At 38.0% G+C, this 27,862-nt stretch overlaps 1 protein-coding gene across 2 annotated transcripts in view; it reads left to right on the plus strand.

Annotated features, from left to right (window-relative positions):
* The first annotated feature begins 771 nt into the window (after window positions 1-771).
* Window positions 772-27,862, plus strand: part of LOC125117682 (metabotropic glutamate receptor 8) — a 104,867-nt gene continuing 77,776 nt past the window's right edge. For both annotated transcript variants that reach the window (XM_047763720.1, XM_047763719.1), the window contains exon 1: window positions 772-1,701. In XM_047763720.1, the coding sequence (XP_047619676.1) occupies window positions 775-1,701 (927 nt within the window). In that variant the 5' untranslated portion in view covers window positions 772-774. The remainder of the gene's footprint in view (window positions 1,702-27,862) is intronic.

Raw genomic sequence — 27,862 nt, forward strand, 5'->3', positions numbered from 1 at the left:
CCTAAAATAATATTTTTATTTTAATAAAGGTATTCTATGATCTAATTCAAAAGGGTAAGATGGACCTTTAAGGCCCTGAAACAGACACAGAACACAGCAGGAGGACTTATTCATTTGTACCAATTTCTCTGCTTTCAGCCTACATTTGTTCAATGGAAAACATCACCATTAAGCTATCTCACAATGTGGAAATGCAAGACTAGGGGGAAAATAATGTATTTCAAGCTTAAAAAGAGGCAGAAACAATGAAGTTATCACCATGAACGTACGAGGAGTACATTCAGAGAACGTACGTCAGAGAATGAAGTAGCTAGTTTGGCCATTTCTTTTCAAAATTAACCCAGTGAGATTTGAATTTATCCACATATGGTGGCTCATCATTTACACATATGATTATATCCTAGCTGGTGTTTCAGGAACTCTGGCATTTATACCTGAACGTAATTCTAACGCATTTTGGCTTGGGACTTTTTTTTAGTATTAAAACCATTTAAGCCAATAAGTCTTTCTCCAAATGTCAGATTGGTCAACCTTTAGGAGGTAAACTAATGACACTCATCAGGTTGATGATGTGAATGATTTATTGGGTCCAATCATTTAAGACTTTCATGAAGTCAATATCAGGGAAAGCAGCTCTGGGCTCTTATTATGGTAAACTGTGTTTGTACTGTCAGCATTCAGTGATTTATTACAAACCTGTGGCTAGGATTAGGATATTATAAATGGGGGAAAAATGGAAGGCTCATTAATATTTTATACCCACAGGTGGAAGACATGCAGTGGGCGAATAGAGAGCACACTCACCCGGCGTCCGTTTGCAGCCTGCCCTGTAAGCCTGGGGAGAGGAAGAAAACGGTGAAAGGGGTCCCTTGCTGCTGGCACTGCGAGCGCTGTGAGGGTTACAACTACCAAGTGGATGAGCTCTCCTGTGAACTCTGCCCTTTAGATCAGAGACCGAACACCAACCGCACAGGCTGCCAGCTGATCCCCATCATCAAACTCGAGTGGCATTCTCCCTGGGCTGTGGTACCCGTGTTCGTTGCCATCCTGGGAATCATCGCCACGACCTTTGTGATTGTGACTTTTGTCCGCTATAACGACACACCTATTGTGAGGGCTTCGGGACGTGAACTTAGTTACGTGCTTCTCACAGGGATTTTTCTCTGCTACTCCATCACCTTTTTAATGATTGCAGCACCGGACACAATCATCTGCTCCTTCCGACGGATCTTCCTGGGACTTGGCATGTGTTTCAGCTATGCAGCCCTTCTTACCAAAACAAACCGAATTCACCGAATATTTGAGCAGGGGAAGAAATCGGTCACAGCACCCAAGTTTATCAGTCCAGCATCCCAGCTGGTGATCACCTTCAGTCTCATCTCCATCCAGCTCCTGGGAGTGTGTGTCTGGTTTGTTGTGGACCCTCCGCACATCATCATTGACTATGGAGAACAGCGGACTCTAGACCCGGAGAACGCCAGGGGAGTGCTCAAGTGTGACATTTCCGATCTCTCGCTCATTTGTTCACTGGGGTACAGTATCCTCTTGATGGTCACTTGTACTGTTTATGCCATTAAAACAAGAGGAGTTCCAGAGACTTTCAACGAAGCCAAACCTATTGGATTTACCATGTATACCACCTGCATCATTTGGTTAGCTTTCATTCCCATCTTTTTTGGTACAGCTCAGTCAGCAGAAAAGGTAAGTGGCAAGAAATGCATTTTACCAACACTTTTCCTGGATTTCACTTCTTCCTTTAGGATACTTTCCCTTCTTTCTTTTTAGTTCACTTATAGTCTCTCAAGAAGCTTCAGTGTAAGATGTGTATGAATATATGTATATGTATATATATGTAAAGATCACTCTGCTTTGAATATGTGTTGACTAAGGCTGGTTTTCAATGAAAACCACTTTAATGTGTCCTCCTTAGCAAGGCTGAAGATTGACAGAGCTCACATCTCTTTCTCGATCCCTTCCCAGCTCTTTTATTGACTAACATAACTCTTCTTTTCCAAGCATTAAAAGAGGCAGGGAGAAAGGCCAGACATGACTCACAGGGATGCGCTATCTCAGAGATATCTCCGCGCATGACAAATGCTTCCTTCCCTGGTTCTAAATGACTCTGGACAAAAGCTATTCCATAATAATTAGGATGGTTTTAGTCACAGAAGCAGCGTTTAGAGTAAAATGGCAACAGCAAAAAGAATCTAAATGTCTTAGTTCCATCTGAACGGTTTTACTATTTCTCTTCAGTCCCCATTCTTATTTTTTTTCCCATATGTAGAGAACAATGAAGGGAGACAGCTATGGGCAATTATATAAAGCAGTTTATAATTTATTAGAAGTTGAAGATCAATTGAATTTGCTGAAATAATTTTCCTTTAATCTTCCATTTAAATCTTTAATCTTCCATTAACTTTGCCACATAAAACTCTGCAAGTAAAGAACATCTATATGTGAAAGGAAGTATGTGCTGAACTGATGTATGGAGTTCAATGTATAGAAAGCAGAGAACTAACATTAATCATGAATTCCGAGGTTTGGGTGGTGTGGTGGAGACGGCCAGCTTGTAAAACAAAGGCAAATGCCACCATTCTGAAGAGACAGCCCTTCAGCCCCAACATACTTATGTGAAAGTTCCCTTCTCAGTGTGAAGACTTAAAGATTGTTCCTTCCTCTGTCATCAAAAGTCCTGAGGAATTCAAACATCCTGGGCGCAATTATCTTCCCTAGGCTCTAACATTCCAAGTCCTGCATGACTCTTAAAATTCCAGCTAACTCAGAGGAAAGAATGCTCGACAAGGGCACAGAGAGCTCATTTGTATGAGCTTTCATCCCTTCCAAGATCAATGTGGCCTTCAACTTTGAAAGACAAAAAGTGTACTTCAGCAAACCTGATTCAGAGTACACTTGCCGTGGTTTCCAGCGCTGTGACCTTTCTTGACGTGTGTAGCCTGACGGAAATCCATGAGTATTTTATATAGGACCATGCTCATGGCAGGAAAGTCAAATAAGACAGTTTGGGGCTCTCAACCTAATAATTAGATAACATTCTCTTTTGGCGCATATGCAGAGGGGAGTTTATGAAGATTAAACTTATCAGTTTAACTTAGGAAAGAATGTTTCTCTCAAATTCTATTGGCTCTATTTTGACAGGGTTAGTTGGACCAGTCAGGGAAAAATAATGTTTTTCAGAGTCTTGGAAATGTCCATATTACTTGAATTATTAATAACATCAACTTAAATGGTACTTGTACTTGTGTTTGAACCTGGAATTAACTCTTCAATATATTGTTTTTATCTAGAGAGAGCCATGGGTAATTTATTTTGCTTTCTTGTGGACAAGAAATATTTAACCAAACAAAATCTCCTGAACTCTGATATCTAACTCCCTTTTCTTTTTCTTTCTCTTCCTTTACATTTTATAAATGATGGCCTACTCTTACTTTTTATATTATGACTTCCAAGGGCCTGGGGGAGCAAATATAAGTGCTAATAAGATATTATTTCTATTCAGAGAAGTCTTTTAGTGACTCAATTATAGAATAAACTTTTAGAGTATATAAAATCATGGTTCTCCATTCAAACTATAAGATGCCACTATAGTAATTCAAGAGTGCATCATCCTAAGGTTCCTTTTTAAGGAAATGAGAAAAAAAATGGCCATTGTCTCTCAGAACAAGAACTCTGCAGGGTTTCAGTTGCCCCCTGAAGAGCAGTGATGGAGAGAGTAAGAGTTTTCAGGGTGAAATGGATCCATGAATATGCCAGGGAGTGGAGGCTGCCCAGTGCTGCTGGGCCTGTGGGAGTTGTACATCCTTCCAAAAACCTGGAGTTTCTGTACACATTTGTGGATGTGAATTTATCAATGCCTACAGAGACAGAACTGAATGCTAGCCAGAATTCTTTTCTCCTTTTTAGCTTTGTGGAATCAAAGCAGGTCAAAGAGGCACATGGTAAGATAAATGTATAAAATATATTAATAGACATAAAAAGAATGAAATAATGCCATTTGCAGCTACATGGATGAACCTAGATATTATCGTATTATAGTAAGTCAGACAGAGGAAGTCAACTATCATATAACACTACATATGTGGAATCTAGAACACTGGTATAAATGGACTTACCTACAAAGCAGAAATAGACTCACAACATAGAAAAACAATTTATGGTTACCAGAGAAATTAATTTGGGGGGGATAAATTAGGAGTTTGGAATTAGCAGATACGCATTGCTGTATGTAAAATAGATAATTGACAAAGACCTACTTTATAGCACAGGGAACTCTCTTCAACATCTTGTAATAACCTATAAAAGAAAAGAATCTGAAAAAGAATACATACAACTGAAACACTTTGCTGTACACCTAAAGCTAACACAACACTAAATTAACTATGCTTCAATATTAAACAATGATTTAAAAAATACGCTTATGTGTCATCCTAACAGTTCACATTACAATTTGTTTCCCGTTGGAGTTCTCTGGTGGTGGTGCAGTGAGTTGTCATTATAGCAGCTCAGGTTGCTTCTGTGGTGTGGGTATGATTCCTGACCCAGGAATTTTCATTTGCCATGGGCACAGTCAAAAAAAAAAAAAAAGAAGAAAGAAAAAAAGAAAAATTGCTTCCTGCTGTTCTGTGTCAAAATTAGTACTCTTTAATCTTTATTCAAAATAATACACAAAATTTTGAGACTTTATTTTTTCACATTGCTAAAATTATTGACACAGAAATTAAAAGTGAGTAAAATATTTCTATCTCTAAAGGAAGCCTTTTCCTAGGTTTCATTGGCTTTGGAGGACCAAAGAGCTGGTCAGGCCTCCAGTGTCATTTATAATGCTCAGCCAGTTAACCCCACGTTATCAGCTTGAAGTGTTTGTAATAGTCAGGTGGCACACATACCCATTAATTCAGCAGATCCTTATTGAGCACTGTGGCCAGAATCGTGCCAATTATTGAGCCATGTCAGTCTGCTTCCTGAACCTTCCTTGTACAAAGGCTCAGCCTGGCTCCCAGCCCATGCTGCCTGACGCCTGCCTGCACCAGCAAGTGCCAGGCTCAAGGGCAGAGGGAGATAGTGAAGAGCAGGATGCAAGATGAGAAAGCAAGCAAAAGAACTATGTATCTGATAACTATACATCAGTGACAAAGAATTTACAACATGGAAGATAGGGGCAGAGCAAAATTTCTTCCAGTGTGCATTTAATTATATTTCATAGAATGATGTCTACAGGAGAAAACCTATCTAGCCACACCAGGTCTCTTTGAAATTACAAGAGAAGTAGGAATAGAAAGTAAAATTAGTTGAATAATTTAGACAGATGTTTTAGAAAACCTCTGAGTAAAATCAAGTTATAAAGGGAAATTTGTAGCATTCCTGAGGACAGACAGCTCTCTAAAGTACACCTTCATTCAATGGTAAAATGCCATTTAATTTCACACATTCTTTTTTTTCAGATTTTGAAATCAAAATGATCTATTTTTTTCAATAGATTTTAATGACATCATTTATTAGTTTTGCACCTATGGCTGCATTCAACTAAATCGTAATAGAAGTGAATTTTTTCTAGTCCTGAAGAAAGAGTGGTGTGAAGGAAGGGCAGATGCACCAAGGCATGGATCAGGACCAACACAAACTTTTATAATTGGGTTGAAAAGACAAAATTTTTAAATATAATTAATGTAATAGTCAGGAAAAGAATCCTCAGGGATAGTTAGGGGCTGTTAGGATGGCAGAAAACTCTTCAATACAAATTTTACTAACTCTAATTGGGTTCATAAAACCTAGATAATCAGACCAAGGTTATGACACTGCCAAGCTCCAAGGAGCACAGTGCTTCAACCAGAGCATAGTATGGAAACAAAAAAAAACACACCCTTAAAACAGAAAAGAAAATAAAGCTCCAAAATGTTAAAAACCCCTTATGTCCCAAAACCCCTGGCCTTGCTCAGTGAGTTAAGTGTCCAGCATTGCTGTGAGCTGTGGTGTAGGTCACAGACCGCTTGGATCATGCCTTTCTTCCCTCTCCTTCCAGATGAACAGTGCGGCCTCTACCTAGTAGCTTAAGTCAGGAACCTGGAGTTATCTTAGACCCTTCCCTCTGTTCAGCCTCACCCCTTTATTTTCTCCTGTCATCTTCACATGTCATCCTTTATCTGTCTCATGTGTATGTCTGTCTCACGTATCTGAATGAATATCTCTTTTACATAGAGCCTGTCTCATGTATCTGGATGAATATCTCTTTTAACATAGAGCCTCTCTCTCTCTCTCTGTGGCCACACCCACAGCAGGTGGAAGTTCCCCAAGCCAGGGACTGAACCCACACTGCAGCTGTGACCTGGCCATAGCTGAAGCAACACCAGGTTCTTACCTCACTGCACCACAGGAGAATTTCGTTATGTAGCACATTCTCAATAAACACCTGTGGAATGAGTGAGTGGTGTGTCTTGCATAATGATGATATAATATAATAATATAAATGCCTATTTATGATTTAAGTTAGACTGGCCTAATGGGACCTTATGTATTCACCTTACTGTGATTCCCATTACAACTTTTTTTCCTAAAAAAATAATGTTTCTCATTTAAATGGTATGTTTCTTTTCAAAATTTTGTCAGTATCACTTATTCTGATATAGGGCTGCTAAATATTTAAGGAGAAATGCGAAAAGGAATTCCTACAGTTGTTCTTAGTTCTGTCTAAAGTACACACGTCAAAGGAGAATTGATGCTATTCTCCAGATGCCTTTTCCATGTCATCCCTCCCTCATTCCTTTATTCTCTCTGTTGATTATAAGGCAGAAGAGCCATAGGGGTGCAGAGGTGGGTGAGTGGAGTGAGAAAGATCATGGGGGAGTTCTAGTTGTGGCACAGCAGAAACGAATCCAACTAGTATCCATGAGGATGCAGGTTCAACCCCTGGCCTTGCTCAGTGAGTTAAGTGTCCAGCATTGCTGTGAGCTGTGGTGTAGGTCACAGACCGCTTGGATCATGCGTTGCTGTGGCTGTGGTGTACGTGGGCAGCTGCAGCTCCAATTCAGTGGCTAGCTTGGGTAGCCACAGATTTGGCCCTAAAAAGCTAAAAAAAAAAAAAAAAAAAAAAGAGAGAGAGAGAGAAAGAGCATGAGCTGTTGAACAGGAAGACATGGATTCAAATCCTTGTTCTGTTAAACCAGCTGAGAAAATGCAGTTCAGTGGCTAAATTTGTGCAGAGAACAGTACATTCCCCAGAGAATCCAAATTCAGCAATAGAGTGATATAAAGCGCTCACCTTGTACCCAGCCCTCTTCACAAACTGAAGCAGATGTGAGTTCATACTATTTAGGAAAGGGCAGGAGGATGATTGACTTGTTTAAAATCCTCTTGTCTCATTATGGTGGGTTTTTGTGTTAATAGACACCTCATGGTGGTTTTGCCAAGAGCTACACATTATGAGTCACAGGACGTGTTTAGTATGTAATAAACAATCAATAGATGTTGGCTGTTATGACTGTTAGGTTATATTTCATGAGTGCAGGGATCTTATTTTATTTTGCTCACCATCATATCCTTCCATCTAGCATAAAACCAGACCCAGAATGGGTTCTTCACACATATTTGTTTAATGACTGAATACATTTAAAATTCAGAAGATTGCCTCAATTTCTCCAGCCATTTGGACTATATCTGTGGAGCATCCCAACCAGAAGTATTTTCCCAAACACAGGGGCTTGCCCAAGGGTGTAGACCATAGCAGCTTCCAGAGGTTAAAGGAGAGAAGAATCTGCAGGGCTCAGAGAAAGAGAAGAGCAACCTGTTCCTGAGGCAATGTGGAACAGCCTTCGTGTATTTAGCAGAAAAACTGGAAGAAAGGCAAGTGTCACCAGAAAGCAGTTGCTGACACACTTGGGTGACCACTGAAAAGTGGATAACTCTAACAAGAGTGGTGAGAGGTAGTTTTAAGAACAATAATAAGAATCTTGCTCTAAGAAATTGTCCAGATGAGAAAAGAACAGCCTGAGAAACCTGAGGTTAGAGTGTCAATATAACCTAGACAGCGATGGCCATGGAAGTAATTTTCAGAAGAGATCAGACCAACCCTAATTGTCTGCTAACACTTCTCCACTTGGAAACAATCATCAGTATCCTTCCTGTGTGTCCATCATTTGTATAAACTTTGTAGCGCTTTCTTTCTTTGTTAGCTCACAGTCATTCCAAGTGATTCTTTAAAAGGTTTTTACCAACTATTTCTTGAAATAGAACTGTCCCACATCCCAGAACTATTTTCGGTATTAGGGTAGATTAATCATACCACACTGTTGTAATCAATTCTGGAAGGAAAAATCAAATTAAAAGGAAAAAGAAAAAACAACAACTGGAAAGCAGAACATTTTTATGATCTCATTTTTTTCACTCAGTGAAAACGATGTGTTTGTGAAGATATAGAAGGGAAAAAAATGAAATGAAAGAGATTTGAAGGCAGAGTATAGGCAAGCCTGTAAGGAGCTCTTCTAGGAAAGGCAGACTCATTATTATTATTATTATTTACATTTGTGCTACAAATCACTGCTGCAGAATATTACCAACTTACCCATCCAGGGCAGATCTTTGGGGGGATGCCTATCTTATTGGATAGCACAAAGAAATATTTGATTGTGTGAACCTGCTTAGATTCCATGATCCCACTTTTTGGGGGCTCAGAGGAAACTGTGTGGTCTGGGGCTACTTAATTTAAACATTTGATTGTTGGTGAGATTATGGCATTTACACATTTATATATATATGTGTGTGTGTGTGTGTATTCTCCCTCTCTTTCTTGAACTGAAATTGAGTTTACAGAGGATTTGAATTGTCTACACCCAAGTTACAATCAATCAATCAATCAATTAGTCAACCTGGGAAATTAATCCTAGAGCTAACATATCTCATTAAAACAGTTTAGCTTTCTGAATATCTTTGAAATGCTAGAGAACTAGGTTTGATTAAGACTAAAATGTGAACATTTTCTGAAACATAGTGACCATGACTTTATTTCATACGTTTAGCAGGAATGCGATACAAAAAGACTTAATTTTTTTCTATAGCCAGAACTTTAATGACGCCCCAGACTGTTGATAGTACAGAATGCAGTGACTAATTTACTTATGTAACTCCAAATTGCATTTTCCGTGATTCAGTAGATGCTTATATCTCATGGAGCACACAGGGTGCCAGGAAGAGCAGATTGCAAGCAAATAGTTCCTCTTGGCTGTAACCATATATACATTTCCATGTTGGGAATTTTTTTTTTTTTTAACCTCTAAGTGCAGAATCATATGCATTGGTACAACCCACCCCACTGTGTAGAGAAATATTCAACCAAATATTACCTTAAATTCCAGGCTATTTAAAATGAATGCCAAGAAGATTTATTTGCATCATTAAAAGAAATTAAAAAAAAACAAAACCTTAGGCTGGCTTCTGGTCTAAGATATGGGCTGGCACAAACATAGATATCTATTCCCTGTAAGGTCATAATTAATTTTTTTGTTTGTTTTTGTTTTTTTAGGGTCATATCTGCGGCATATGGAATTTCCCAGGCTAGGGATCAAATCAGAGCTGTAGCTGCTGGCCTATGCCACAGCCACAGCAATGCCAGATCCGAGCCACGTCTGTGACCTAACACCAGAGTGCATGGCAGTGCCAGATCCTTACCACTGAGCGAGGCCAGGGATCAAGCCCACATCCTCATGGATACTAGTTGGGTTTGTTACCACTGACCACAACAGGAACTCCAAATTTTTTTTTAGAAAAAGGAAAGAAAATAAGGGAAATAAAAGAGGATGGAAATGATGGGTTTAGAGAGAGAGGGAGAAAGAGAAACAGAGAGACAGAGAGAGACGGTAGTTACAGGTAGACCTCAGAGATATTGTGGGTTTGGTTCAGACCACTGAAAGAAAACAACGTAATAAAGTGAGTCACACAGATTTGCAGGTCCCATCCCTGGCCTCACTCAGTGGGCCTAGGATCCAGCATTGCTATGAGGTGTGGTGTTGGTCGCAGACATGGCTCAGATCCTGTGTTGCTGAGGCTGTAGCACAGGCTGGCAGCTTAGCTCTGATTTGACCACTAGCCTCAGAACTTCCATATGCCATGGGTGCAGCCCTAAAACTTAAAAAAAAAAAAATTAAAAAAATTAGAAAAAGAAAGGGAGAAAGTGAAAAAAAAAAGAAAGAAAGAAATATGAGGAACATTTAGAACACATTGAGCAAAGACCCAGGATCCTAACATGTATCTAATAAATGTCCAAGAAGAATAAAGAGACCAAGAAAGGGAAGAAATAATCTAAAAGTAAAGTTTCACAAACTGGAAATAGGGTGTTCCTAAAACAGAAGGGGCCGCTCATCTTGGAAAAATGTTACTAATGTAGAGAAATTCTAAGATTTTTTTTTTTTTTTTTGGTAGAGGTGGGGGACTACTCCTGTAAGGAATGAAAATTGGACCTCATGTGCTTCTTGAAGGCAATAAGGCAAGACTTTCTTAGGGAAGAGTATTTTAAACTTACAATTGTAGGACTGGCTAAACTATCAACCATTAAGAGGCTAAAAGTGAATGTGGCATAGAAAATCTGGTGCCTATATATCTTACGCATGACTTATTCTAGATATAATCCAACAAAATTAAAAAGTGTGTCTGATATGAGGCAAATATTGGCAACTACATATGAACTAGAAGAAACAAAATTTAAAAGCCATTGTAAAAGATTTATTAGATCCAAGTGTCTAATTGCCCTTTAAAAGACAGGGTTTTAATAATTATGTTGATCCTTTCTCTGTGAGTCCAGTCAGGCTACTTGGATAAATCTTAAAGGAATAATATTTAGTGGCCATTATACAGCTTTTTGTACTGGTCTTACACTGTTAGAAGGAATCTAGGACCAAAACACGGACATGTTAATTTATCTATTTAAGTGAATATAAATATTATAAACCTGCTAACTTAAAAATAATAACATAACTTTAAAAAAATTGGGGGAGTTCCTATTGGGTCGCAATGGAAATGAATCTGACTAGGAACCATGAGGTTGCGGGTTCGATCCCTGGCCTTGCTCAGTGGGCTAAGGATCTGGTGTTGCCGTGAGCTGTGGTATAGGTCCAGATGCGGCTCCGATCGTGTGTTGCTGTGGCTGTGGTGTAGGCCAGCAGCTGTAGCTCTGATTAGACCCCTAGCCTGGGAACCTCTATGTGCCACGGATGTGGCCCTAAAAAAAAAAAGGAAATAATAATAATAATAAATAAAAATAAAGAAATTGGGAGGTTCTTAAAAAGGAGCAATAGAGAGGGAAGCTGTATAAGCACCCTAAATCACTCACCTTTTACTGTGAGTAGTCAAGTAACTCAGAAGTGCATTATTTAAACAGCAGCAAATTAACTAATCAATTAATTGAACCTGTTCAAATTTGTTAACTATATAGTGTCACGAGATGGGGAGGTGGGTGATGGAGAGATTTAATTTTATTTAATAAACACAGGTTTTATTTTACTTAATAAACAAATCTATGATAAAAACAGAAGTCATTGTATATAGAAACGTTTCAATGAAAGTCTCAGGAAAAGCATCTCTAAGAAAATCCAAATGTACCTTCTCTTGGGGACTTTGGATGTGCTACACATACTTTGAGAAAATCTTAGACGCAGAAATGGGTGAGTGATTTGGGACTGGTTTAAATGACTCACGATCTTTGGTCATCACAAATAGTTTATGAATTTCCTCTTCTTTAGGGCTAATGACCTAAAGAAAATAATTTTTAAAGGTCACAGTCTGTATCAACTCCCAGCCAGCGATGGCATTTTCAAACGTTTGCTATGCAAGGACTTTAGCTTGGTATTTAGGAAAATGCAAAGATGAGTAGCAAGTATTTAGGGTCAAGAACAGGGACACACCAAGCACACAGAAGTCTGGCACAAAACAGAGGAACATGATGGAGGCAAAACATCTACTATGACGTCTTGGAGCCAAGGACGGAGAAAGAAAGGAAGGGAGTCTGTCCTCCTGAGGGATGGAGGACATCTCCTTGAAGGAGGTGGGGAGCAAATCGGCCTCAAAGAGTGGAAACAGGTGGATGTAATAGTCCCGACAATAGGAGCAGTGGGTTTAAACTTTCAGAAGAGGGAAATGTTGGGACATTGTGTGTAAAACCTATGACTGAAGAACAGTTCTGAGTTTAGCACAGGCACAAGGGGGGCTGGGTGACCACATGTCCCGATTTACCCAGTTGCTAATAGCATTCCTCTTATCTGAAAATGTATTTCCCAGTGTGAGCAATAAGTTTTATGGTTACCCACAAACTAAAGCTCATCAGATAATTGGCAGCGAATTCACAGTGGACCTTAAGCCAGGTTTGTACTTCATGTGCGAGGGACTTTATATTTGAATCTCTCTGAGCGAGGCTGTATTCTCACTACCGTTCTATTTTGTGAGGTTTCTCTGCTGGGGTGAGTCAGATGCATTGCAGTGTGCAAGAACAAAGAAAAAAGACAAGAAGAAGATTATTGAAGAAACACAGGCAGGAAATAGGGAGGGCTTGACTTGTGGCAGCAGAAAGAAGAGACTCCTTTCCAATCGAACTGGGAACAGAGGACAGAGTGGGAGGTGAGGCACTCGTCCTGTGTGGTCTGTGTCTGTGTGTGTGGCTCTGAACCTTCTCTGTGGCTGCGGCAAAGTCTCTGTCTAACTGGACTTCAAGAAAGAGCCTGAAGCTTTCCCTCTGGCCTGGGCTAAAGGAGAAAAAGCAGTTCTTTTTCATTGCTAATAACTGCCTCTAGCCAAGGATGGAGGATATGTGGTCCTAAAAGAGTGAAGTTGTGTAAAATCAGTGTAGATAAAAGCAAAGATAAGAATACAAGGACAAGAATACCTGATGGACTATGATTTTTGGTAAACAAATATGGTACCTAATACCCAAATGAATTGTGATCATTGAAATAACAAGACAAACTCATTAGAAATAAAAGTCAACTCACTCCTAAATGATTTTGACTCCAACTCATTGTATAAATATGGACGTGTAATGAATTTTATAGTCTAGTAATCTTGGGCAAATTTTAGAGTAATCTTGATTCCCTTTGCTTATCATATTTGCGACCAAATTCATTCACTAGTTTTTTCCTTATTATAGATGTCATTTTTGTACAACTTTGGGCACCTTGCATTGAGTTCTTGAGTTAAACTCCAAAAGTTCTGCATTTTGACAGTGTTCTGAATCTTGTTCACAGGGAATAGTTTTGAATCAATCAAAACTTACAACACTAATTGTAGAGTTTTTAAAATGTGTTTTAAGGATGACTTAAGGTTATTCTCCTTTTGAAAAAAAAATCGTTTTAGTTAAAAAAACTGCCATCAGTTGAATGTTTTTATTGGAACTTTAGACTCACTGAGTTATTTGTTCAGTCAAGCGTATCTACAGAAAAATACCACAGAATGTGATATTTTCTGTTGTCTGTTGGCCCCAATTCTGTAAAATACCGCTCCCCAAATAACCTTTGTGAGTATATACAAACACATTTCACACACGCATATACATATAGGTTTGTAGAAGATTTCATGTTCTCAGGCAAGATTAAATGTCATATGTTTCTCCTGCCAGCTGTTTTCTCTGAAATCCTCATTCACACAAATTGAATTGAGTTGAAAATAGTATTGGTAGATTGTGAGCCTGTCATAAAACCATAAAGTGTTTACATCAGCAGGCGGCTTATCAGGGTAGCACTGCCCTTTCTTGAACAAAACACTTTCCCCGTGCAAAAATGTCCAATCAAACTGCAATTTATTGAATATTTGGTTATATTGCCTCCTTATTGTTAAGAACTGACAATGACAAGCATGAAATAAATAATTACATTTGGGATGAAAAAGAAAGCTATGTGTAGAAGGTGACAAGAAAAACAGCAATGAGTAGAGGCAGCCAGTACTGTAGGATTATAAAGTACATGTCTCCAAAGAAGGCCCTCAAAGTTCTTATTTTTACTTTGCTTATTATTTTACAGTGTATTTCCTATATAGAACATGCACACATTTGTGATTGCTAATACACATGGCTTTGCACCTCTCCACCCCCATCTTCTATTTTCCCCTCTCCTACACTCTAGGAAACCATATTGCTTGAATATTTTTTTCCCCTCTGTCTCCTTGAGCTCATCTTCCTTCTGCTCAACTTACCCATGACTTTGGCCTTTCTCCCAGGCACCATTCCCTTGAAACACTCATCATTCACTTGGCTTCTGCTATACATGCTCCACTCATGCTTTTCACATTGCCTTCTTAATCTCTGCTCTCACGTTACAAACATGTGAAATTAAGCAATCCAAAACCAAAATCTGAAAGCAATCCAAAACTCAAGTTGTGAAATTAAGATATCTAAAACCCAAAATTTAGCATATTTGAAATAGATACTATTTACTGAATGCCTCCTTTGTGCCAAAAACCAAGCTAAGTTTTTATGTATAAACACTCTCTTTAATTTCTAAGAGATGGATTTTATAGATGTAGGGAATTTAAGTCAAGAATTCTTACATTTGTACTGCTAGTATGAGGAGTGCCTGGGCTTAGCCTATTCTGTTTGACTACAGGTCTCATGCTTTTAGCTGCTACTTTATACTTCTCCCTTATGCTTATTCTGCTTAATCTTTAATGCCTCCTTTCTAGCAATGGTACCTGTTTTTCAGAGATCAACACTTGAGAGTCAACATAGACTTCCTCTTCCCTTCCACTCCTATGTATGCTCTGTCAACAAATTATATTATTCATTTGAAACTTCCCCTAGATGCATCCTTTCCTCCCCATTTCCAAGGTCACATCCCTAGTCTAGGTCTGATCATCTATGATGATGTAAGAGCTGACCTCCTAGACTTGTTTCTTAAGCATGACTTCCAGATTTCTACCATAAAGTTACTCTGCATACTTCTGTTATTCTTAAAATATTTATTCAACCAACAAATTTTAACACCATCCCTCTGCTCAATACTGACAGCATTGATTGAGCTAGATGTGGCTTCATGGAGCTGGAATTCTAGGAGATTTTAACCTGATAATTATGGAATAATTACTCAATAAAAATTGTTAAAGCCTTCATCAGAGATGCTATGAAGTTTTCTTAAACTAAAATGATCTTTTATTGACCATTAGCTCAAATCTAAATTTTGACTTTCACAGCCCTTCATTCCATTGACCCCAATTTCCTTTGAAAATCAACCAACCCATGAATTGTTCTCTAACATACAAAACATTACAGATCCTGAATGGATATATATTCTATCTGAACATCTATTATTTTACCTTTCCAGCTTTGTGCTCTGCGTTGTTCTTGGGCATTTATGAGTCTGTGCATCTGGGGTTTTACCTATGGTTGTATTCTCATTCAGAAACCTTCAGGAAGACATGATAATGATAATTCTTTTGTGTTCGATCTGACACTCACTTCTTGCTTTCCCCTCTACGCCTGACAAAGTACATTGCAAATTGTTCTCAGCTAAAAGGTTTTGTTGAACTAGATAAACAGGAAAGTGGTAAACATTTTCAAGCTAGTTCTGAGCCAATGTGTGCCAGAAAGCGAGTTTAAACAAAAGTGGGGAAAATGTTTGGGCCAAATGGTTCTCCTCTCATTTAATATCTCTGTGGCCTTGATAAAGCAAGTTATCTTATCTGAATCTCAATCTCCTCACGTGTAAAACAGGGTTTGACCAGGTTGACTGTCTTACAGCCTCACTTGGAATGTCAGCACCTGGGGAATGTAATTGCCTCCAGGATATTTGATTTCCTCACAATTTCTCTAAGACCCTGTCTAATTCTAAGACGCTATCATTGTAGAGAAAATTACTGGCTACATAGAAAGTGGTCAACCACTGAGAGATGTGACCTAATTTTTAAGCAAAAGCACATGAAAATTATTATGCATATGGAGCGAAGGATGCAAATGAGTGCAGGAAGCATTTTAGAAGATAAATGTGCTTGAGGCAGTCATCAGTCTCATAAGTCTTAATCAAGTGTATTCACATTAACATAGCATGATACAAACATATGATCCAAAGTCTAAATTACTTTTCCAAAAAGCCCTATGGGGCATGTACTCACACCATATGTTTCTTTCAGTTTTACTGAGATAGCTTAGGCAGGAAAATGAGAAATGCACTCAGTACTTAATCCTCTATATTGATTTCTAAATTCCCTTGCTCTCTGGTCGAAAGAAACAAAGATGAGCTATAAGGTGTTACTGATCATAGACATATCCTACTTTCTCTGATTTTGCCAGTTTAGCATTACCTAGCATTTCTTTGGCACATTCCACTCATCCTTACTCCGTGTTTATCAGTCAAATTATTTTTCCCTTGCTAGAAATAATGAACCGCTGGCTGGAAGACTTTAATGTGACCCCAGAGAAGTTAATGTGTAAAGTAATCTCTTGTTAGAGATTGATTTTGATTTCACCTCACATTAGTGAGTTCCTTATCCTTTCTACCACATTTTCCTTGTACTTCTAGTTAAATGTAGTATCATAAATTGCTCTGCCACAATGCCTTAGGAAAGAGAAGGAAATTACATCCACTAAGCAGGTCTCTTGTGACAAATTGTAGAATGTTGGTAGCAAAAGTCAGTTAAGTTCCGTTAGATATCTTTGAATTTTCCTACCATTTTTCCCCCCTAATTTCACTCATTTCTGTAAACCCTGAGAGAAAGCTGGTGCATTAAAGTCTATTTAACTGGAAACAGGAAAAGTTAGGTTCTTGAAAAGAAATTCATGGTAGTTTAAGACTTAATTCAAGTATGCCAACAATGTAAATGACAAGAGTTCTCTTCCTGTTGATTGAAAACCTTATAAGGCAAACAGAGAAATACATTTTTTATTTTGAAAAATAAAGGTCATATTTCTAATGCGCAGAACACTTTAGGGTCAATTCTAACTGACTACAATGTGCAATAGATATACATTGTACGCTATTTTAAATAACATTATGAGCAATCGAATTGTGTTCAGTCTACTTGCATGGAGGCAGCATGGTGTAACAATCATGGATATGGAGAGCAGCTACTGGGATACAAGTCCTGCTTCCACTATGTGCTCTACTGTGTATGTGTTCTCTGTGCTCTATTTATTATACTCTAAGCCTCAGCTACCATCTGCAAAATGGGGATAACAGCAGCATTCAGCAGACAAGATTAGACTATTATATAAGACTACTGCTTGCTCCCGGAGGAGGGGCAAGCTGGTTCCTTATATGAGGTGAATGTAAGCATGAGTACAGGGCTTGGGATGGAGGGGTGGCTTAGGTGGCTTGCCCACTCCCTTGGTGGTGCTCTGTGCAAGGGGCATGCACAGGACCCTGTTTTTGCTCCCAACTCCTCAGAAGTGGCAGTTGGGTTTTTGGTCTTTTTGTACATTGTCCATAACTTGCCCCAACTATGTATGCATGCATGCATCTTTAGTCCCTTATATTTTCTTCATACTTTGCTGCTGGAGGAGGTGTTTGTCTAGGTGCAAGCACTGCAGCAAAGAGTCCCAGTCCCACTTTTGAGCCTATCTCAGACCAGCCTGAATTGCTTTGACATCCTCCATCTTCTTCCTTCCTATTTTTTGTACTGATGTATTTATGTATTTGAGACATTTTTAAGTTTATATTCTTGTTACATACATCTACCATAACTATAGCAACTAATTCTATAAGTATAGACCTAGCCCCAAACAGATACTGTTTTACATCTTCTTAAATAGAGCAGAGCCTAATTATTTAATATAAATTATGACATGATTTTGTATTTAAAGTAAATAGAAAATAATATGAGAAAAAGAATGTGTGTGTGTGTGTGTGTGTGTGTGTGTGTGTGTGTGTGTGTGTATGCCAGGATCACTTTGCTGTACAGCAGAAATTGACCAAACATTGAAAATCAACTATATTAAAAACATTAAAAAATAAAAATAAATTTATTTTATAACTATTTTATGACTGTAATATGACTCCAAGTTAGAAGTTTTAACACAGTTTGCTTATATTTTTTTCCCCTAGTCCCCACACTCTAGTAATATGTTCTATCACAAAATAATTTTAAGCTGTGTGATTCCTGAAAAATTGCTGTTTGTAATGTATGGTTAAAAAGCATGAACAATATATATTTCTGTAGAAAAAAACAGTCTCAATTTGTCGGCAATGGAAAAATATATTTATGCATAGTGAAACTCACTTTAATATAATTTCTAGAACATATCTTAAAGTAAGGTATACGTAAGTCATGACATTTTTCAATTTGAACTCCTTATAAATTCCTAAAGTATGGCTTCTTTTTCAAATTGCTTCACGATGTTTTCTTTCTTAGAATGTAAATAATTTGAAGCTATTCTATATGATATGGTATTATACCAAAGGGTTCTCATTCTCTCCATTCTACTCCTGGTTTCATACACTGTATCAGGAAGATAGATGGTTGCTTAGTTTAGTCCCAGGTGCCCTAACGGTTGCTTAGTTTAGTCCCAGTATGCTTCCTACTGAATCCTGTTAACCAAATATTTATTTTCAGTCAAAAAATCTTAACAGGACGTCCTATTATGGCTCAGTAGTAATGAACCCAAAAATCTTAACAGGACGTCCTATTATGGCTCAGTAGTAATGAACCCAACTAGTGTCCATGGGGATGTGGGTTTGATCCCTGGCCTCATTCAGTGGGTTAAGTATCCAGCGTTGCCATGAGCTGTGGTATAGGTCACAGAGGCACCTTGGATCCCACGTTGCTGTGGCTGTGGCTTAGGCTGGTGGCTGCAGCTCCAATTCAACCCCTAGCCTGGGAACTTCCATATGTCACAAGTGCAGCCCCCCCCCCCCCAAAAAAAAACTGAACAAACATCAGCTTCTATTTGAAACCATTCAACACTGTCAGTTACATCTGATTTGGGTCTTAGTTTCCCACACAATGTCTTATCATATGATCCCACAAATTCTCTTTCAGTCTTCCAAAGAAACAATCCCATTTCCTCTATTAGCTCAGAGTTTCCTCTCTATTAGTGTATATTTTAGTGAAGAGCAGCTTACAAACGGACTCAATTGCCCATTTTTCTCAATAACTTCCATTCCTTTTTTCACTTCTTATTCCATGATTCCAATACTTTTATTTTGAAATAGTTGCTTCACTTTAAAAAATCCCCCCCATTATTCAAATGAAATACTGCATATATCATCATACTGAAAGAAGAGCTATATATCGTCACATCCTGAAACCTCAATGCCCTAGAAGAGTAAAGCAAATTTGGAATTGTTAGTATGTATGGAAGTAAAATTATTAATATTTATCATATTAAAATATTTCTGTTTCTGTATGGAGTACTGATAAGCAAAAACTATTATTCCATTTTACATCTCAACTCAGTGTATAATAAGTCATCATTTCCCACACTTATTCTTTAAAAATGTTATTCGGTTAGGGTTGCCTGATTTATTAAATAAAAACCCAGATGTTCAATTAAATTTGAATTTCAGATAAACATTGAATAATTATTTTGTATAAATGTGTCCTATGCAATATTTGTGACATCCTAAAATATTATTTGTTGTTTACCTCAAATTAAAATGTAAATAGGTGTTCTCTACTTTTTCAGATGAATCTATACTGGATTGATAAGACTAGATTTATGAGACGAATGTAAATAACAACAGAAATGTTGAAATTTTCAAATTATTTGCTATAAGAATTTAATATAACTTTATGTGTATATTTAAGGCACAAAAATAATTACAGTGCAAATATAAATTTAAAGTACAGGCGAAGACATATGAAAATAAATGAGCATTCCTTGGATGGAGGGCATAAATTCAATGACTAATAATTGTGGTAAGCAGAATAAAGGAAGTCCTCTCAAAGATGCAAACATTCCAATCGCCGGAATGTGTGACTTTATCACATGGCAAAGGGGAATTAGATAGCACGTAGAATTAATGTTGCCAATGAGTCGACATGAGACATTATCCTGGATTATCTGAGTGGGTCTAGTGTAATCATAAGGAACTTTAAATGTGGGAGAGGGAGGCAATGCCACTTGAGAAAGATTGCTAGCTTTGAAAATGGAATGGGGTCCTGAGTTACAGAATCCAGGCAGCTTCTAAAAGCTGGAAAAGGCAAGAAAAGGTATCCTCCCCTAGGGCCTCCAGAAGGAAAGCAATTTTGCAAACACCTTGATTTTAGGTGAGACCGGTTTCCAACTTTTGACCTCCAAAACTGCAAGATAAATTTGTATTGTTCTAAGCTACCGAGTTTATGGTAATCTATTACAGAAGCAAAAGGAAACTAAAGTAAATACTATGTACATTGTTGCTTTAGGTGATTCCTTGTATAATCTTCTGCCATTTTCAGATGTAATCCAGATTGACAGGTGGTGCATTGTCTATCATGTTCTTCCACACTGCTGCCAGTGAATACTAGGTTTCATCTGAACCAACCTGTTAGTTGAATTATACTGTGATCTGAGCTGATAGGTCCACATGCACAAAGTAGCCACAAGCCACAGATGAGAATGGGGTTGGCCAGGAGCTATTTCATTCCAGCCATGAGGTGCATATACCTGTTGATCAAGCCAATCTTATTCTCTTTCTCCAGGAAGGAGTACAGTGGTGTGGAGACCATTATAACCCCTTCTCTTCTCCTCTGCTTTTAGAGAAGAGAAGCCAGTGAATTTCAATCATGTATTAGTTATGAATCCACATGAAGAAAAGTCCTTCCATAACTTTTCATTTCTGTGGCATTGTCAAGATCCTTAACTGGAGATTCATCTTATTCTGGCTAATTTTTTTTTTTCCTTTTCAGAACCTCAGATTTTTGGTGTAATTCAGTCTTTTCTGTGTGCTCAACTTTCTTCTGGATCCAGCTCTATATATGATTTTGCCACTGATCTCTTTCCCACTTATTTCTTCCTTGGCCTTTCTGGCATTCTTATGTATTTTTTAACTCACAACCAGAGCTCAGAAATTTCCTATTGGAGTCTTCCATTACATGAACACTTAAAATTTTGCTAAGTTTACTGCACGCCTGTTTTTATTAACTATCCATGTTTTGTTTTGATTTTTTCTGAGGACTGTCTAAAGTTACACTGGTATGTCCCTTGGTCTTTGTCCACATGTAATTTCCGCTCTTCCCCAAAGCTGATCCTATTAACACACAGTTAACAAAGTTGTTCCTTGAGACGCTTATTGTTCATCTTCTTGATATGCCTTGTGGTGGCCTTATAAGAACTTCCCCCAACAGGATAAAAGGCAAAACCCAGAGAGCCAGTCTCATCACAACCCACCATGTAGGGAAGAAATATTCCAAAAACACCAGAAGAGTTATGAAATTGCCTGGTTGTCTCTGGATTTGTACATTCTACAATTCTCAAGGAGATGTCTTGCAAGACCACTTAATTCAAAGCTGTTTTCCCATAGTCACATCAGTGCTCATCTTAGGTGTCACTAACTGCTGGAATTTAATATGGGATAAAAAGTGGTGGTTGGCCACATTTTAGCAGATGTGAATGGACAGCATAGCCCTGAGATATGTACATAAGCTTCATACTGAGCTTTCCTTTAGTGACACCTGAGTTTCCCATATACATGGAGGCCATGGGAGCTGCTATAGGCAGTACTGATCTTCTTACTCCCCACAGCCTCAGCAAGGAGGACTGATGGTGGGTATCTCCATGGGAATAAAAGGGCAATTTTCTCAATATGTTGACATCTTTGAATTTAAGAATATCTCCATGTGGATTTTCACCTGTTTGCTTCACCAACACTCTTTGACCATGGCTGTATAAGAGGTACCGGTTTAGAGGATGTGATACTATTGAGCCCAAGGCCACAGATTTAATCTCCACATAGACTCTAATGAAGATCTGCAAGCTAGTTATGTCTCAAGACTGGCTGGAAACTTTGGTCAAAATATTTCAAAAATATGTGTCAATATGACTGGGAGTCAGTGAAGGAGTATATACCCATCACATGGTCAGCACTGAGAGAAATATTAAAGGTCATTGAATCCAATTGCCCATCAAGAATTGAAGCTAGTAGTATAAGTCCATCCAATGCCTGAACACCTCCAATGACTAAAAACCCTTTATCTTCCCAGCTAACTTATAACATAGTTGTTAGCTCTGACTCTTAAGCTTTCCTTAGGTTGAGTTAAAATTTATCTCTAACTTACGCCAAGGGGATTATTAAAAAATCAAGACTAATCCTCTGTCTTCCACATGGCAATCAATTCATCCTTTATGTATTTGAGGACAACCCCCACAGATATTTGAAATTTTGGCTTCATTCTTAAACATGTTTATTTCTTTCAAAAGTCATTCATATATATTTTAGTTTTTACATTTTACATCTATTTACATTTTAATAAGTCCCTTTTGAAAAATTTTTGAAAAGAATGACACAGAGTATGCCAACAGAGGTCAGAATAGCACAGGTCAGTTTTATCAGGGAAATAGATTAAATAGATTTTTTTATTTGTTTAGATTTTTATTTTTTCCATTATAGTTGATTTACAGTTCTACTGTACTGCAAAGTGACCCAGTCATACATTTATATATATTCTTTTTCTCATATTATCCTCCATCATACTCCAGATATAGTTCCCTGTGCTATAGAGCAGGATCTCATTGCTTATCCACTCCAAATATAATAGTTTGCATCTATTAGCCCCTAACTCCCGGTCCATCTCACGCCCTCCACCTCCCTCTTGGCAACCTCATGGACTTTGATAGATTTCTTAATGAATGCTAAGCTCGCATTAGCTTTCATCTGGAAACTGTATCAATCTTGAATTACTTATTCAATTCTTTATTAAGCTTATTTTCAACTAAAACTCAGGTCTTTCTTAGATGTATTGCTATTGACCCATGGATAGTGTCCACTGTTATCTGCATAATCCTTCCCTCATTTTATTATTTTATTTATTATTTTGTCCATGTCCACATGCAAAAGTTCTGGGGCCAGGGATCAAACCACAGCAGTGATAATGCTGACTCCTTCCCCATTAGGCCACCAGCGAACTACCCTTTCCTGCTTTTAAAGTGCTGCTGTGTATCTTAAGAAAGAACTTAGAAGGGCTCCTGCTTTCTACCAAACAGGTGGCACAGGAACAGTTAAATATGTGCAGCCGTGGTAGCTTTGTGATTGTGTTCGGGAAGTATCTTACCTACGTCCTTCTAGCCATGGGAATTCAGTGTTGCCACAGCTGAAAATAATCTGGATTTTCTGATGCTTTCCCCTTTCTTTTTCATAACTGACATTGTGTGTGTGTGTGTGTGTGTACACTAAAACTTTCTATTCTGATACTGTCTGAATGACAAAAATGGAATAATTGTTCCATTTTTCCCTGTTTTATTTGCATTAGTTAATTTCTAATCCTCACCTGTTTTATCGTGAACCTATGTATAGATGAGTCTTTGGTCATTTAAGACGTTTTCTGCCCTTTTCCCAAATGTTTTCTCCTTGTATGTCTAGGTACCCTGGTGAGACAGTACAGACAATGGTTTACAGTATGAACTTTGGAGTAAGATGACCCTGATTTCCAGTAGGATTGCTATCATTTGCTAGCTGTGAAATTTTTAGCAAGTGTCTTAATTAAATTTCAACTCAATTTAAAACAATCTGTGTACTGGGGACAACAATTACCTACCTCAAAGGGACATTGGAACATTGAATTAGATCTTTTTCAAGTGCCTAGAAATAGTAAGTACTCAATTGATGGCAATAATACTTACTTTTATTATTACTTGGTTATTTTGTAGTTGCTACACTGTATTTATCTTCATAATGTACTCAATTTGTGATTGATTTAGCAACTTAAAGTGGGCTTTTATTCATCTCCCCCATTCATGTTAAATTTAAATTATTTGTGATCATAACAGCCATTCTCTGGACAAATACATAGTTTCTGAATCTCAGGAAATGATGCACTGTCTTGTCGAGGTTCTATTTTTCTAGTACCCTAAGTGACATCCCAGAAATCAAAATCCCATAATATCATATTATCTATGCAACCAACCATGCTCTTCCAGGAGTCACATATCCAATAAAAGCAGTCCCATATTTTAACCATAAATCAGAAAAAAAAATTAAAAATAACTATTACCTTCAAGTATTAACTTTCCTGCCCCTGTCTTCAGAGTTCCAGTATACTTCCCAAATTGATTTTGTAGTCATTGCTTGTCTCCCTCTCACCCACACATATCCCATCCCTTTGGGGTAATAAGGAATCAGTAGCAATTAATGTATTTGTTCAGTCCCAACATCCATGTAGATCAACTTGGCCAGTTCTATGTAAAGCCACTTCCACTGGTGCCCTCCATTTGTCATAATGTTGGTACCTGCAAACACAATTACTGTCTGATGCTTATTTACTGATGGCCCTGCTCTATTTAATAACACAGAGTTTCATATATTTCATGTCATTCTGGGATTGCAAAACTTCTTTAAACTTTCCCTTATACATGTCATCCATTCTTCAAAATACAGGCTAGATCAATTATTTGAGAGGCAATTCATTTGACTTAACTAACTTACCTCTCAACGCTTCATCGATGTCAATAAAACAAATCTCACTCAACTTGAATACCAGAACGATACATAATGTACAAAGCATGATGACACATGAAATTTAGGCCAGAAGATGAAGTTGGAAATATAATTTTCTCCTTGAATCATAACAAATACCCTGAGTTGAGGGTTTGTGAGTCAGGTCACCATCCTATACCTGTCCTGCTTGTACAGACAATTTTCAGTACCTTCAGTGAATAAAATAATGACAGTGAAGTGGATTTTCATACTGAGGAGTGGGGATGGGGAGCAGGAGAACCCAGGGTCCAGAAAAGATGTCTTGACTGATAGAAGTGGGGTTCTTCCTGGATGAATTGAAACCTTGGAAAACTAAGTGGTGGTCACAGGAAAGTTGGGTTGAAGAAGAGGGGCTGTTGTGTAGGGTAGTGTTTTGTGAGAAAGGGACTTGCCCCCAGCAAAAGCAAATGTCCATAGGAACAGATGCTCCATGTGGGCCCTAGTTATCATTCTGGACTTTGCACAAAGGAAAGCTGGTACTTTAATATGAACTTGAATATTAGTGAAGGGCAGATACAAACAAAATAGATTTCAGAAAAGAAGAAGAATCCAGGAGTCTAAGAAGATAAAGTACCAATCAAAAGGAGTTATTGAGTCCCTGATGTTTGAATTTTGGCAACATAGGAAAATTCCCCCAAAGTAATTCAAATTTGTTAAAGGTTGTAGTATCATTACACTGATAACAATATCTGGTTGCAGAAGAAAAAGTTATATACTTATTGCCAATATGTATTGAGTGTTTACCCAGTGTTTACGCAGGCACTGGTTGAACAGGATGTTCTAAATGTATCAAGCCAGTGAATCCTCATACCAATGCCACAAGATATGTGCTATTATTATTCCATTTTATAGAGGAGATGGATGAGAAGGTTGATGTATGGAGAGGGGAGGTGACTTGCCCGAAGTCATAAGGCTAAGGCAACTGGTAGAACTAGGACTTGAAGCCATGCTATCTGGCTTCAGAATCAGATTCTTAATTGCAATCCACACTGCTGCAAGGATACTTATGTGGGGAGAGTAGAAGAGGGAAAAACATTTACTCGACTGGGTGATTTTGAAGACTTCACTGAGAACCTCTTCAGGTTAGGTTAGCTCCCTCTCCCAGTATTTCTGTGTTATCTTTGTGTGTCATGCCCCTGTGATGTACTGCATTATAATTTACATATCTATTTGCATCTGTCTTCATCACTAGATTGTTACTTCCTTCAAAAGAGAATTCCCTCTCATGTATTCATCCTTGTTGTCCAGCAGAGACCACACAGAAAGACATTCAAGGAATGCTTCTTGAATACATGAATTAGTGAGGATATAATTGATGAGCATAGTTTTTAGAGGTGGGAAGGGGTTTTCTTGGAAAGAGAATCCCTCCTGGGAGTTTCTAGTTAGAACAGGCAGAAGGTCTGAAATCCACACTGCCAAAGCAAGAGTTTTGCAAGGAACATGTTTGAAAGAAGCATCATAAGGTGGGCTGGGGGGCACACAGAAAGAGCAGACTGAGACTGAGGCATTGTTTACTTAATTTTTCCTGGTTTGACTTTACTTACCTTCAGCTACAGATAAAGACAGATCTAAGATCTGAGAAACTGCCCCTTTCTTGCTCCCTTGATTTTAGGGGACACTGGTCTTGTTCCAGACTCTGATGTGTTGCCAAGCCAACACTAGCCTAGACTGCCTTCATTGAATAGGAACCATCTTCAGATTAGGGATGTGTGGAGAAAACCTGTCAATATATAAATTCAATAGGAAAGCTCATGGAAAGATCTACAGTCTGAATGTCTATTCAAGAAGATACTGAAAGTATTGAATTGGGGCCATTAGTCAATGTTCATATTAAATAGTGCTAAGATTAATTAGCCTATACAATTATGACACTAGAGGAAATTTAGGTGATGAGAGAAGGAGAGCAAAATTGTTGTAGTATTTATATGTCTGTTAGTCTGCTTATACAACAAATCAGTTTTAGTCCTAGTAAGGGTTTGCTTGCATCCATCAATCTGAAATCTAATTGGTGACAAGAGTTGCTTCTCCTGTTCATGATTCTACTTGGAAAACTTGAAACTGAAAAATGACTCCAGCTGCACATTTAAAGACCTTCATTTTTCCTTCTTCCTATGAAAGACCTCTATAATTTGACTCCACTATCAGTTATCATTACTTGCTAGCTTGTGGGTTTGATATCCTGCACTATAGTTAGTACGAAAAACGTAGTTATTTGGGAAATGGGAAATAAGCTCTTCTCTAGCACTGTTTTGTAGATTTTCAGGTAAAAAATCATCTCTTCTTTGCAAACATTGATAAATATTTTCCTGAAAAAATAAACCAGAGACAATCAATTGATACCTTAAATTAGGTTATTTTGTTACATACACTGATGATTTTAGCAGAATAATTGGTGAAATGATTGATTAAAAATGTAATGTTTTGTTTGTCTATTGAGACATAAAAAGTTAAAACAGTCATTAGCTGCAAAGTCATCAGAACACTGAATATATCATCATTATAAATGTAGTGAACAGGAAAACAAATAAATCAGTGGGGAAAAGTCCACTTTCTCAAGGAAGGAAAGTTTTTGGCTTATACTACCAAAAGGAAGCTAAATTAAATGTGAAAATAGAAAACTTAGAGTGAATGTTAAAATGTTTCACTTTAAATTTAATATGCCTGTATCTTGTTAAAATGTAATATGCATAGCTTGATCAGTAATTAATTATGAAACATTTGACAACTACACATATCTATATGATTCACTGAAAATATAATTTCCATAAATCACATCTACATTTCCAAAATGGTACTTATGTAGAAAGGTTTTAGATCTCTTTTTTAGAAATGCCTTGCTTGGATATTGTCAAACTCAATCTTATGAGCAAAATGAAACGGGAAATAAAAGGGGAAATATTAGAGAAGATAGACTAAGTTATGTTGTGGTAATAAAATAACCCTGAAATTCCAGTGACTCATCAGAAGAGAAGCTTATTTTTCTGTCATGCAAAGCCTGCGGCGACTTAGGAGACACTGCCATCCCCCCACCCCCATTAACTGTCCTCCAGGTGGTCACTCAGTAGTGAAGATGCGTCCATCTGGTGGCTCCACCCTCTCAGTGTACAACCCCCATAATCACCGTGACAGAGGAAGACGGAAGCTAGCACTGGATCTTAAATGCATCAGCCCAGAAGTGACGATCCACTACTTCTGCACACATGCCACCCCTCTGACCTAGTCACATTCTCTTCTAGCTGCATGGAGCCTGGGGAAGGCGGGAGAGCAAAGTTATTCAGTGA

This window comes from Phacochoerus africanus, chromosome 16 (assembly GCF_016906955.1).
Source record: "Phacochoerus africanus isolate WHEZ1 chromosome 16, ROS_Pafr_v1, whole genome shotgun sequence".
NCBI classification, from domain to species: Eukaryota; Metazoa; Chordata; class Mammalia; order Artiodactyla; family Suidae; genus Phacochoerus; species Phacochoerus africanus.